We start from the raw sequence: 13125 nt of genomic DNA on the forward strand, positions 1-13125 counted from the left end.
CATTAGGATACAGTGTACAGAGCAGCATGAGGTTTATGTGGCTTTTATTACTATGCTGGGACTTCCTGTCACTGCAAAGAGTAAAGATCAAGGTTCTACTTGTAATCAGGAGTTCTGATTGTACTTATGGCAAACTTGGCAAAAGGTCTGTGTTAGGCTTCTGACTGAACTAGTTTTACCTTTTCTGTGGCCAGGGTAAATATGTAGAGGTGAAAAGATCAGTGGTCCCCCTGTTCAAACTCAGATGTCAAGGAATGGTTACGTCACATAAGGGGGTTTTTTGTAACTTTTTTTCTTTGTATTGAGGATGCAAAGTTCCAGATGGAAAGGTGATCTGGCTGTACAGTTGAAGGACATGGAAAGAGGTCACCTTTGCCTAATAGAAGCAGCTAACTGCAGTGCATGAAGTAATTCTGTCCAGAAAAAAAAGCAGGTAAAATGTATCTGAAGGCTAAAATAGGTGGGTTAAAATGAGAAGAGCGAGCTGGTCCCTTAGGACCAGTGAAAGAAGCAAACCATTATGTGAACTGGAAGGATATTTTATATTTCTGAAACAGTTTTATGGGAAAGCCAAGGTTAGATGCTCTTTGTCAAATCAAAATGATTATTTAGAATGTTTTTTAAATGAGAAGTTATATCCTGCTGTGGCTGGTTCTTAGGACATTGATGCAAGAGCAACCAAAAGTGGTCACTGTAGTTTGATGATGTAGACATCATAGCAGGAAGCAGGGATGAGGGTCCAAAACTTGCCTTCCCCACCAAGGAAGTTCAGTTGGTGCCTGGAAAAAAGTGGCAACAAAATGTTTCCTCCCTCAGATTATATTCTTTTCCTCTGACATCCTGACTGAGGCTGTGCTGAAAAAGACATTATTGGAGGGGAAAATGATAGAGATGTATCAGAGACTTAACCGTGTGTACATGGGGACGAGAGGAACTACAGCGTTAGGTTGTGAGTAGTTTCAATGCATAGAGTTGAGAAATATGCAGGAGATGGACCTCCCCTTGTAAGCAACATAAAAGGCATTAATGTCTACAAAGGTAAATATATCATAGATGCATGTCAGGAGTGGAGCTGTCAAACTTGCAAATATTTTTTGAGTTGTTGATAGTTAAAAATCTCAAGATATGTCACTGTACTTAACCTTTTCAGGGGAAGCCCATGGGCAAGCTGCTGCATGGAGCTGAATGATGGATGTGATAGTGAGCCAGTGAATATATGAGGAAGGACATAGTCATAGATAGCTGGTAGCTTTTTACTTCAGTAGCTATAGCACATCATCAGGTATGATAGAGTGGATGTTCACTTAAAAACTGCTGTGACTATGGCTTGTGTTTTTTCTCAGTATTTCAAGTAGCAAATTATCAAACATGACCTCAATAACCCAGACAATGCAATGAAATGTTTCAGTCAGTGAGTGACACCAGAGAACGCAAAATAAAGGTCACTTTAATAGCAAATGGTTGAGTATTGGTGTTTACCAAAGCAATAGAAACTCAAAAATATCAAAGCATAACCATACCCAAGCTGGTCAGTCTTGCTTACAGTCTGGACATTGAAGGTTCTACTGAAAGAAGCCTCACAAAATGCTTAAGTGAAACATTTTTCAGAAACCAATTATCACAACACCAACCTATCCTCACCTGATTGTTTACAAATAAAGCCAATGAAAGAAAAATCACACATGAAGGAAGGGAATAAGTTTATTAACAAAGTCAATTAAAATACCTTGTAAATTTACAAACAGCAAACTGTTGGAACTGCATAGCTTCCTCAGATAACTCACATTTTGTGATTGAGTTGTCATCATTATTATTTCTATAACAGAGCTGAAAATGGATGTATTTTCTTATGCCAGAACTTCAGATATGTCCATTCAGTATAAACACCAAAGGATGATGAAACTCAAAACCATGCTATATTTCATCATTAATATCCCAGATAAATTTGATGGGCAGGGTCTTAATTTTCTCATTAAGAACTTTGTCAAACCTTTCATTCTGTGCCACTGTCATGATGTTTTTCCAGTCTCCAACAGTGCCTGAGGAAAGAGACATTAAAGGCAAGTGAGAAGCAGAATGTGCATCTCTCCAAAGCTCACTGCAGAGTGCTAGTCTTGGGAAGCAATTCCTGGCTTCCTCAGCACTTCCCTGTTGCTGGCCTGCTAAGTGAGGCTCCCTGTGCTCTTTTGAGGACATGCTTCCAAATCTAGATGCTGAGAATAAAACACAGCATAGACCTATAATCCTGACTCCTCATAAAGTTATTAAACTTACTTGTTCTGGTATTTTACTGATTCCTTTGATATCAAAGAGGAAATTATTAAAAACAACACCTCCTGTTTTTCTCTCAGTGCACCACTCTAATCCCTCGAGGTCTCATCCTACACTGAATGTTAGGACACCTTAGCAATGCCCAGGAGACTGGGGATGCAATGTATGGGCTTGGAGGGTAGGTGGAAAAGAAAGTCTATGCTCGCACAATCAAGGTGACTCTTGCCTTGAAAAGTAAGAAACAATAAGTTTAAAAAAAAAAAAAGAGTTATCTTACTCCTGGTTGGGTAAAATCCTTAAATCCTTTCCTGTATCTGACAGGCCTGTTACAATCACATTAAAATGAGTAAAACATTAACTTTTTATTTTCCTTAGGAAAATATGGTCAAATCACTGATGCCACAGCAATAAAACTGCTCCTCTAGACAACTAATCTGGTCTCCCTCTGAAAATGAGGCATTCCAGCTGAGACCAGAAACCCTAGGTTCATCTCACACCAAGTAGTGTGGGATTAAATAGTTGTAGCATTGAACTGCTTCCATTTTACCTTTCCGTAGAAAACTGCCCTTGTTTTTTTCTACGATATCATCTGGCAGGTTCTCATAGTTTGCCCTGGGATCTTTTCGCATGTTCTCAAATGTAGCTTGTTTCACAACACTGTCCACTTCCTCTTCACTCAGCTTTCTGCCTAGGAAGTTGCAGATCTTCAGCACAGCACTTCTGAGATCCTGCAATAACATCACTTTGAAGAGTCTTGATGATGCAAAGAGCTAAATACATGCAGTAGTTGGAATACAGGATAATAAGGGACATACATTTGGGTGCAGAACTGACCATCGTTTTTGCATGAGCATAGTCTCGCATCAGTTGAATACTGGAGAGCAGTGATGCTGTAGCTCACTGCAGCAGTGCCCTTAGAGATGGGGAATTCTGTGTTCTGCTCCCCACATTGCAAACCCAGTCTGCATCTCATTAGATGCCCTGGCACTGTCACTCCTGGAACTGCACCTGTCACTGTGAAGGCAATCAACCCGTGGAGTCTTTGTCAGTCTTGTTGTCCTAGCAAGGGACTCAACCCAAGCACCTGAGGCTCCAAAAGGTGAGAGACCAGTGCAATAGCATTTGACATGGGCTGAGGCGCTCTGGGGCTTGCCCGAGAGGAGAAGGGCATCCACCTTTGAGAAACGAGAAGTTGCACAAAGGTGTGAGCAGCCACCAAGCAAGAAACATCTAGTCGCAATTTGAGAGCTCCTCAAGTACTTTAAAGACTGCCTCTTAAGCATTTCTTTCCTTTAGTAGAACTGTCCTTATGAGCACAACATTCCTGTTGAAGATAATTGTAAAAGTCTTGTTCTTTACTGTGTCAGAAAGGGTTTTTTTGGGGTGGCAGTGAAGATAACTTCTGTCATATTGGAAAGTGTTTTACCTAATAATTGTCTAGTAATTAATAAGACCTTGAACCAGTAGACAAATCACTTCATCCTCTCAGAAGTCTCAATCTGAATGTACTCCAAAATGATTAAGCACTTTCCGATATAAAGTGTAATTATTAAAGAGCTGTCTGAAAATGCACTCAATATAAGAAGAGAATATCTTTAATATAATGATACTAATTGACCTCACCTTTTTCATTTCTTCATAGGTAACAAAGAGTATATTGAAATCCTCTGCATGACTGCACCAGCCTTCAACATGATCTAGCCACGAACTGGCAAGTACTTAGGAAGCAAAATTATTAAAACAAAAAAATAAAGATAAATACTATTAAGAACTAGCAGTAAAACAGTAAAATTAATGGTATTTTAGGTCTTTGAAAGGGTGGTTTTTGTTTTAAATAATTTTTTTTGATCATTTGAGGGATGCGTGCTCACAGTCTTTGTGACAATTCTCCAAGTCAACATGACAAATTCCCTTTGGGTTACTAGGAACACTAGTAATCTGAATTAATACCCGCAGAAGCAAAAAACCCACTTCTGTATCTGCTGTACAGTGTCTGTCTTATGGGTTCAGCTCCACTAACCAAGTGCAGAAAGTGTTAAGAGACTTTCAGTCATAATGGTTGTATTCTGAATCAGCATCCAGTTCAGATAAAATAAGTAGCTTGCATGTCGTTGGGGAGCAGCAAAGCCATGACTATGCTACTCCCTTTGGACCAGCTTTCATCAGAAAATTATGTCAAGCTCAGACAGCCTCTGCAGCTTTGGATTCAAGTTACTGCATATCTGAGGATTCTGATAATTGGTATTTAGTGATATAATTAATCTTCATTCAATCTGAGGTCATAGAGTAGGATTTGGGCTCCTTAGTAAAAAAAAGATATCCTACCTTTACCAGCTAAAAATCTCTCCATAAAAAGGTTAAAATCTGGTATTTCCTCTAATGAGCAGATGTATTTGGAGAAGTGGTAGAAAGAGACCATAACATCCTTAGGGTTCCTGGTAACATAAATAACCTGCAAAACAATAAGAAGACTAGTCTTAGAGATATTAAAGGACTCCATTACCCTGACCATGAGTGCATTTTTCTGTACAGGTCCCACTTAAAATGTGTGAAAACCATTTGAAGGTTGACAATCACATTAGGTAAATTCTGCATAAGGTAGTGCTGTCAATTTGTTTACAGGTGGTATTTCTGTAGTTGTAGTCATTCAGTGGCAGCGGCTAAATCTCTTGCAAACTTCACTGGTACTGTGAAGAAAATGGTGAGCATATTGCAGTTTCCCGTTACACCTGTATCTGTGAAAAAGGTAACAGCAGCTCTAAGAACTTTGCCTCCATAGCCCCTGTGGGCAGAGCTCTGCCACAGCAATGCTCACTGAGTCGTGGGAAGCCCTACATCAGAAGTAAGGATGGAAGGGGCAGAAGTCATCAGGACCACTATAGGAAAGACTAGCAGAAGTTTGAGGTCCTTCACCAGGCAGCAAAGTTACAATTTGCTGTAAGGAATGTAAGGCAATTCTCAGTGTGCTGTTAGAAGTATATATCCCATATACATCTTCAGACTTGCCCATATGTCCGTGTTCTGTTAGTGAACCTTAGCTTGGTTACACCTGTCTCTAAGGAGGCATTTTCCATGGGCGACAGGCCCTGAGCTATGGCACAGTTCACAATGGAGAGTCCTATTTAGAAACTCACAGTCCTAGGAAGCAAGAAAATGCAGTTCTCACATTCCCTCCTACCTACTATAGTCCTACTCATATTTTCAGTGTGGGAGACTTTTTTTCAGATTTATAAGTTCACTGGAATAGGACATTTTCGCAAGGGGAAAATCAGTGCAAGTCTTTGACCCTGGCAGATCCTCCTAAAATGTATCACCCCTCTCGCTAACAGTGTTGGAGCTGAAAGGAAACAGAAGAAATGGGCTTTAGAACATCCCTGACCTCCCCACGTATATGAAGCAGGTGATATTTATTCCAAGACGTGGAGAACTGAAAGATGAAAATAGTAGGATTTGGACCAATTCACTGAGGCAAAATGGCATGATTGGTTTTAAGGAAATTGTAAAAACAGCATCACTTACACGTCCTCTTTTTCTTCTCAGGTCTCTTGGAAGTAAGTAGTAAGGCAGGTGGGTGGCAAAAACACGAGGCAAAGGAAGATCTGCATAATCCCTATCTTTTGTGTTGTATTCCAGCCATGGGATTCTTTCCATGGTCTCCATATTTTCCGTTCCGTTACGGTGGCCTTCATGAATTATTAAGCTCAAAATGTTCTGAGTCCAAACAGTTCCTGAGAAGGAAACCTTTATATTTGAACCTTGCTTGAATTTTTTTTTTTTTTTAATTAAAGATAGTATATTGTCGTAAACAGAGCCTCTGCACTGCTATAATGAGTTTCACTTTTTGAATACAAATACAACTTCACATACTGAAGAAAGCAAACATTGTCGTGGTGACTGTTGACTGCAGAATGGAAGCATATTTTTGTTTTGTCCCTTCAGAAAAGCCAAGGACAGTAACTAAACCTTCACTTCCTTCACCCAGTATACTCAGCTTCCATACAAACTATGTCTGTCCTCATCCTCTTGTGGGACTATGAATTGCTGCATCTCTGTAGACCACACTCCTAAAAATACCTCATAATGCGTGGATTTGGAAAAGCACACACGAGCCCCACAAAGCAAATGTTTGTGGCAAGAGGGTCTCTAAAGTTCCTTGGGGAAGGTCTGACTCCTGAGTCACAGCTGCTGACAATGATGATCTATGAAGGTAGGACCCTGCAGGTGACTGACTGCTGTGCCAGTATGTGTTCATGTGCCAGGTGGTAATGGCAGGAGGAAAATCCTGAGTGATTAGCCCACTTGGGCAATAAGCAGAACTGTTTAACTCCAGGTCCTCTGGCCTTCTCAGCCCTATACTAGTCCTGGTTCCTTTCCCCTTTTATACCATAGGCCAGTAAAGATGGACTCTTGAGAGCATTCAAACCAATGTAGAAGAGTACTGAATTACTGCTGTAGGTTACCCTGAACAAGCAGAGAGAAAGGAAGGCATCTGAAACTGAAGCCTAGTTGTTCAGACCTCACCTGGGAAGGAATCTCTTCATTCTGGAGATTAGACTGTAGTCATGTTGTAGATATAATGTCACTGGGCAAGAAAAAGAAATAGCCCTAGGATTCACAGGAACAATACTTAGTGATTTCACAGCTGTGTTGACTGTCTTGCTCTGCTTGGCATAATCATGCTGGACAATTTTTCTGTGCAGCGGTAAAGATTCAACAGAAGGTTTAGAGGGTACCTTAGATTGATAACTGGTGAGGAAGAAACAGGATGGTGGGGCAGGATAGAGGGAAAGATGAGAATGAGAGATGACATTCTGTGCAATTCATAACTCAAAATCATGTTCCAATTCCTTCCTGTCCCAAGGTAGCCCATCACTTTGCAACATGAAACTCTTACTTCCAGAGATGTGCTCATCTCAGTGCCATAAGATCTTTACCTCTTAAACACTGCCGCCTTGTCCTCCTTCTCTGCCTTACTCAGACAGCTCACCCCAGTGCTGCCTGATGATGAGCTAGCATTGCCTGGGCTCACAGTCCCCTCTCTTTGTTGTCCACAACCCCTTCACAGGCTTCTTGTATCACATCTGCCTTCACTACGACCACACCTGGTGTTCCCTGCCAGTCGATCTGGGCTTCGCTCAAGAATGCCTTTCTACCTCAGCTACTTCACTGAATACCGGAGGGAATAGTGAATTCCAGCAAGGTGTTCTGTGACTCTAGGAAAAGGACATATGCTAACAAAACACCTGTTATATTATGCAAAGGCTGCATCTTGAAGGCTGCTGAAGAACACCAAAGGATAATGGCAGAGGTTTCCAACAGCACAAACAGCAGAGGCCTTAAAAGTACAAGCATGGATTGGTACCAGAGATGGCAAGGCTTTAGTCATAAATCACTGCTTCATGCGTGATCAAGTCATTAGTTACTAATAACTTATGAAATGCAGTCTTGAAAAATGGCTAACCAGTTTTAAAGCATCAAGTGAACCTGTATGGAAACATGTCAAGGCTTTGGATCTCTAAGATTACAGTGGAACTAGCTGATTGCTCAGTTGCATTTGCTTCAGAAATAGGAATGCAAAATTCATCACACTAGTGTCTGCATTGCTATGTGGGTAAATAGTACTTCTTTGTCCTTGAAAGGCTTATAGCATTGACTCACATTCGCTCTGATCTCCTGCTTGGTTGCAATTTGGATGCAGCAACCCCCAAACCACCTTCCATGTGAGCCCACGAATCATTCCAGACACCCCACAGTCATCTCCAACACTCATGCACCCAGCCCTGCCAAAACTATATATGTGTTTTGTGAGGTAAAGGAGGTCAGTTTGGGTTTTGTGTAGCTTGCTCTGAGTACACCTACAAGATGGAGTCCAAGAATGAGGCAGACCAATTCGGTTGGACACAAGCGGGAACCTTGTGTCTGGCTGTTCAGGCCACAGCTATGCAGGTTTGTACTTAATGCTACACTGCATATACTGAGAGATGATTCACGTCCAAAATAAAAACTAACAACCCTAGGTATTTCTGCAGTTAGATGGCTGAATAAAGGCAGATTTTCCCCCTCTTTAGAAACCATTCCATTCTTACCTGATTTGGGGTAAGTAGCTATAAATATGTCACTATCATTGATTTCAAAATCCTCCAGGGAAGCTACGTACTCAGGTGAAGTTTCAACACTAAAATAAAAGCCTTTGTATTCAAATAGGTATTTTTTTTGTTGTTCCATTGTTAATCTGTTGTTATAGGTGAATAACCTGCAATAAGAAAATACAAAGTTATATCTTTTTCAAGATATAACTTTATATCTTATTATATCTTGTTCAACAAACAAAGAGCAAATCAAATAAAGATTCATTAGCAAAACGCATTTCAGCAAAATTCTGGAAATAATACACTGAAATTTAGCTTTCAAATTTTCGCAATCATATTACTTGGGATACATTTCTAATTAAAAAAAAAAAAAAAAGGAAGGTGTAGAGCAATACTCTTTATTCATATACAGATGTATGCTACCTGCAAATAAAAACTAATGTCACTGAAGGCAACCTATATAAAAATAATTTGTAAAGATTCCTCTAGGATCTGAATGACTTTGGGATGTTAATAACTCTTGAACAGAGCTAGCTTAACTACCAAGCTCTCATTCTGGAATTTGTGACTGAAACTGCTAAAAATGTCTTCTTACAATTTCTGCCTCCTTCTACTTATTCTCTCATTGCTAATGTTTCTCCAATAGTAAAATATAATTTCTGCAAACAGGTAATCATGAACATGTGTTTATTTCTTAAACATATCTGCTGGTTTTATGAGATTGTGTCTCATTAACACCATTGCCATATATTTCCCAGAAAAAGACATTAATTGTCATTGTTGCATTGTTGTGACTAGGGAATAACAAATGCTTGAGGAGATACAGGCAGAGTAAAAGAGAGACCGAAGAGAGAGACTGACTCTTGTAGCTGAGCCAGAGCCAAATGGAGCGTCTAGATTTGAAGATTTTGGTCTGTGTCTCTTCTGCAGTCATTGAGCTGAGTGATACATCCATGGATTTTGGTAAGCTTAACATCCCAGTCTCTCCCTCCCTGATCTCTAGATGAACTATTTAATACCATTAGACAATGTACAAGCCTTGGCAGAAATGACGTAAGCAAGCTCACTTCCAGACTTGGATATCACAAGCATTGTCTTATGTGGGTGAAAATTTACACTCACATAAGACACCTATTAACACCCACACTTGGTATTGTTAGCAAAAAAAATCCTTTGCTTTGGGAGACGCACGAGATCAGTTCTACTGCCAAAGATTCATGGGCAAAGAAATGTGGCTGAATGTCTCCTTCCTGGGAGCACCCGCCCCTGTGCTTGTGCTGCCCTCTCTCCACCAGTGCTGGTGGCATGGGCCATGGCCGGGCAGGTGGGGACGGAGGGCAGCGAGGGGAATCACCGCTGAGTGTGGTGAGGGGCTGCCTGCCTCATCTCATGGCGACAGGCACCGCCCGCATCAAAGCCTGTGAGGTGCTTCAGCTTCCCATCAAAGCCTGTGTTTCACCGAGTGAAACAGCCCCCAATGAATCAGTGCTCTAAATGGAGAAACACCCATGTTTAGAAATGAAGGGATTAGTACAGTTTTAAATTCAAGCTGTGATACCAAAGCTGGGGAAGTCCTAAGAGCGCAAAGATATGGAGAAGGAGTGAAAAAATGTTAGTGATACAGGAGAAAGAGCCAGGAATTTGTGGAAAACAAAAAGTGGACACATTCAATGCACAGCATACAGAAACCTTCTTGATCTTGTTCTGGCAAAACATGAGTTTTTACATTACTTTGGAACAAAGGTTATTGCACTGCTTGTTTCTTACAGATGTATAAATATACCATGAAAAAATATACCATGCAAAAAAAATCCTTGCCCTGTTTCCTGGAAAGCCTATTCATAATCTGCTGTATATGATGGAAGAAAAATTAAACTTTCAGGTATGCTCGTACCAGCCAGATATGCATCTCAAAAATGTATCTCAAAAATCTACCTCCCACAAAGGTGTCTGCCAGTTCATCTCCTAAATCCACAGTGACCACACACTTTTACTCTGCTTAGTTAATTATCTCACAGCTACAACTCCAATTTCTTTGTTGAATGATACAGAAAAGCCCATGCAAGACTCCAGTTTCCACACCAGCACTGAGATAACTGCTCTGGACAGCTGTCTTCCTCTCAAACATGGACCACCTCTAGCCCCTAGCTCTCTGCAACTCTTTCTGGCAGTACATGCCAAAATGGTCTACAAAAGAGTTCTATGTACAATTATTATTATTTTACTGAGAGGATAATAGAGCATCATTTAACTCAGAGATCTACTGTTCTAATAATTTCAGGCATACTTACCTCCCTCACTCTCTGTTCGGTGCCCATGGAGAGGTGTGCTACTACTTCCCAACTCGATGAATACGAATAACTCCTGAGCTGAATAAGAGTAACTCTAGAGAAGCCTGAGCCGTCACGTTTCCCTTTTAACTGAGATGTGAACCCACAGACACTATGCTGATTGGCTTGCTTTCAATATTGGCTTATCTTTAATGCAAACAGAGATTAGAAAACTTATATAACTTGCAAAAAAAACTAAACCAGTCCAGAAAGATTTTTGAAATTATTTAAATGCTCATTTTGATTACTGTTCCTCCTTTTTTTTTATCAACAGCATTACTGAAGAAGATTGGAGAGGGCCAGAAGTGAATAAAATCTTTTGCTTTTTTCTATGTTTTGGGTTTTTTTTTCTCACCTTTCACTTCTTCTCAAATTGGTTTTTATCTTCAAGCAAAGTGTGACAGTAGTCCCAAAGAGTAGCCTGAATCCACTACTCCACTGAAGTAGTTGATCAGACCATTTCAAACTGATCTCAGCCATGAGCCTGGAATGAGCTGCTTGGGTTAGTCATGTATATGGCTGGGTTCATGTTAAGTTTTTCTGTGAGGTATTTTATAACTGAAATTAAACAATGCCTGAGACATTTCTCACTGAAACCTGCACTACAGCAACAAGACAAAGAACTTTTTGTTCCCCAGTTCTGCACTGTTTTGTATAGGATTACTTTTTAACCTGAATCAAATCCTCAGATAGTCCCTGAGCTTGCACAACCGATCAGTCAGGTTGATCAGCATACGAATGAGCCAGAAAGAGGAGTAGGGTTGAGGTTTTTTTAATCACAGAGGAAACCATTACAGTGAAAGATGAAGCCTGTTCTGCTTTGCTTTCTGCATGCCAATCAGGCCTGCCTCTAGTATCCTGTAACTGCAATTTCTATTCTAAGTGTTTAATAATAATTAAAGACAACTTCTTTTGATCCCAAAACTAGATAGGGAGGTGCTCCACCAGATGTTCCAGCCCTGGCACATTGCTCCGAAGAATCCGAAGAGTAACAACTATGGTCCCACATCAGCTTTGTGAACTAGCTGGAGAGCTTGTTGGCAAGGTGTGAGTTAGGGCAAGAATCAATATTTTCCAGTGAAAAGAAATAGCGTGTAAATCCATTTGGCCTTTGGACAGATAGTGAGTGGGGAAAGCGTATGAATCCTAAGAATATTGTAAAATGACAGCATCCCAAAGTTAGGATTTGTCCCTGCTTGTCAGTAACCCTGAACTATGGTCTATCTGCAGTTAACTGAACATAGGTTTCATGTGTATTATCTTTTTCGGGATAAATAGTCCATCCACTGCAATATTAATAATTAACTTTGGGATCCAAATGTCTAACATATATTTATATTGCAGGTGAAGTTGCACACTGTTCAGTGGGGGACTGGGAAAGGAGATGTATGATTTATTGTATAATTTAAAAAACCCCAGTGTTCTCGGTGCTATATTAACCTCTTATGTCCTTCTCTGGTTGTTTCCTCTGGTACTTCACACCAATACATTTCTGTTCATACTAATCATAGTTCTTTCACAAGCCTCTACAGTGACAGCAAACTGGTGTAGCTCTGAAGTTCCCTATACTGACAATAGACAGGTCTCCTGCCTACCTATACTGTAAAATTAAAATGTAAAGTAAATGCCTAAATAAAACACATGGAATTCCACAATCAGTTTCATATAAGTTTTTGCAAAATACATTCAAAATGTCATAGCAAAAAAAGGGTAACTAAATTAGACCACTTCAACACTCATTTTAGGAATCTGCATAGGAACAGACAGTTGCCCACCAAATGGGGAAAAAAAAAAAAAAAAGGGTTTGTAAGGCATTCCTTTATTTTAGACTTGCCTCAGGTACTATTATGTATCAGTAACATCTACTACTGACATTGCATAAAATCCACTCTGAAGATACATGGTACCTGAATTACTAGAGAACATCTTCAAAAGTTAGCATTACCTGAGGGCCACAGTCAGTGTGGAAAGCTAAATGTGAATACTGTGTCTGCTCCTTCCTACAGGATTTCTGTCACTGGCACACTTTGCCTCCCTCTTTCTTTCATTCCTGTAATTCACAACTGAATGTGTTTTACCTGTGTATCTTATATCCTAACTCCCAAGTTCAGCGAAGTGGCAGGGGGATTTTGGGTTGACACAACAATTCTTAAACACCATGAAACAGGTTTGTCTTGGGAAGATAAGGTGTTTGGATAGTTTCGTTTGTGTATCCCCACGAACACACCAGAGCAAGATTCCAGCAGAGATGCTTAAACAAGTGTTGTTAATTTGAGGGTACATTTTTTCTTTCTCTGAGAGACAGTTTTCTCTCTGATAGCCATTAGTTTGTGTTTTGTACCACAAATTTTCGAGCTAGAAAGAAGGAAGAGTTTGGTGCATTTTACACTGCAGAAACATGCAGAAAAAAAACATGGTGAAACTGAGGCCTGAAA

The 13125-nt window shown here is 40.2% G+C and overlaps 1 protein-coding gene across 2 annotated transcripts; it reads right to left on the reverse strand.

The window, feature by feature from the left end:
- Positions 1-1683: 1683 nt before the first annotated feature.
- Positions 1684-11282, reverse strand: LOC113478462 (amine sulfotransferase-like). 2 transcript variants are annotated; one of them, XM_026845699.1, is made up of 7 exons: positions 11046-11282; positions 8358-8524; positions 5791-5999; positions 4597-4723; positions 3895-3989; positions 2819-2999; positions 1684-2039 (listed from the first exon to the last, which is right to left on the reverse strand). In XM_026845699.1, the coding sequence occupies exons 1-7, from the start codon at positions 11168-11170 to the stop codon at positions 1915-1917; spliced, it is 1029 nt and encodes a 342-aa protein (XP_026701500.1). In that variant the 5' UTR covers positions 11171-11282; the 3' UTR covers positions 1684-1914. The 2 variants fall into 2 exon arrangements, with proteins under 2 accessions (XP_026701500.1, XP_026701501.1); XM_026845700.1 differs by lacking the exon at positions 11046-11282 and adding an exon at positions 10652-10729.
- Between the last annotated feature and the right edge of the window lie 1843 nt (positions 11283-13125).

The sequence above is a fragment of the Athene cunicularia genome (genome assembly GCF_003259725.1).
Source record: "Athene cunicularia isolate RWA chromosome 3 unlocalized genomic scaffold, athCun1 chr3_part1, whole genome shotgun sequence".
NCBI lineage: Eukaryota > Metazoa > Chordata > Aves > Strigiformes > Strigidae > Athene > Athene cunicularia.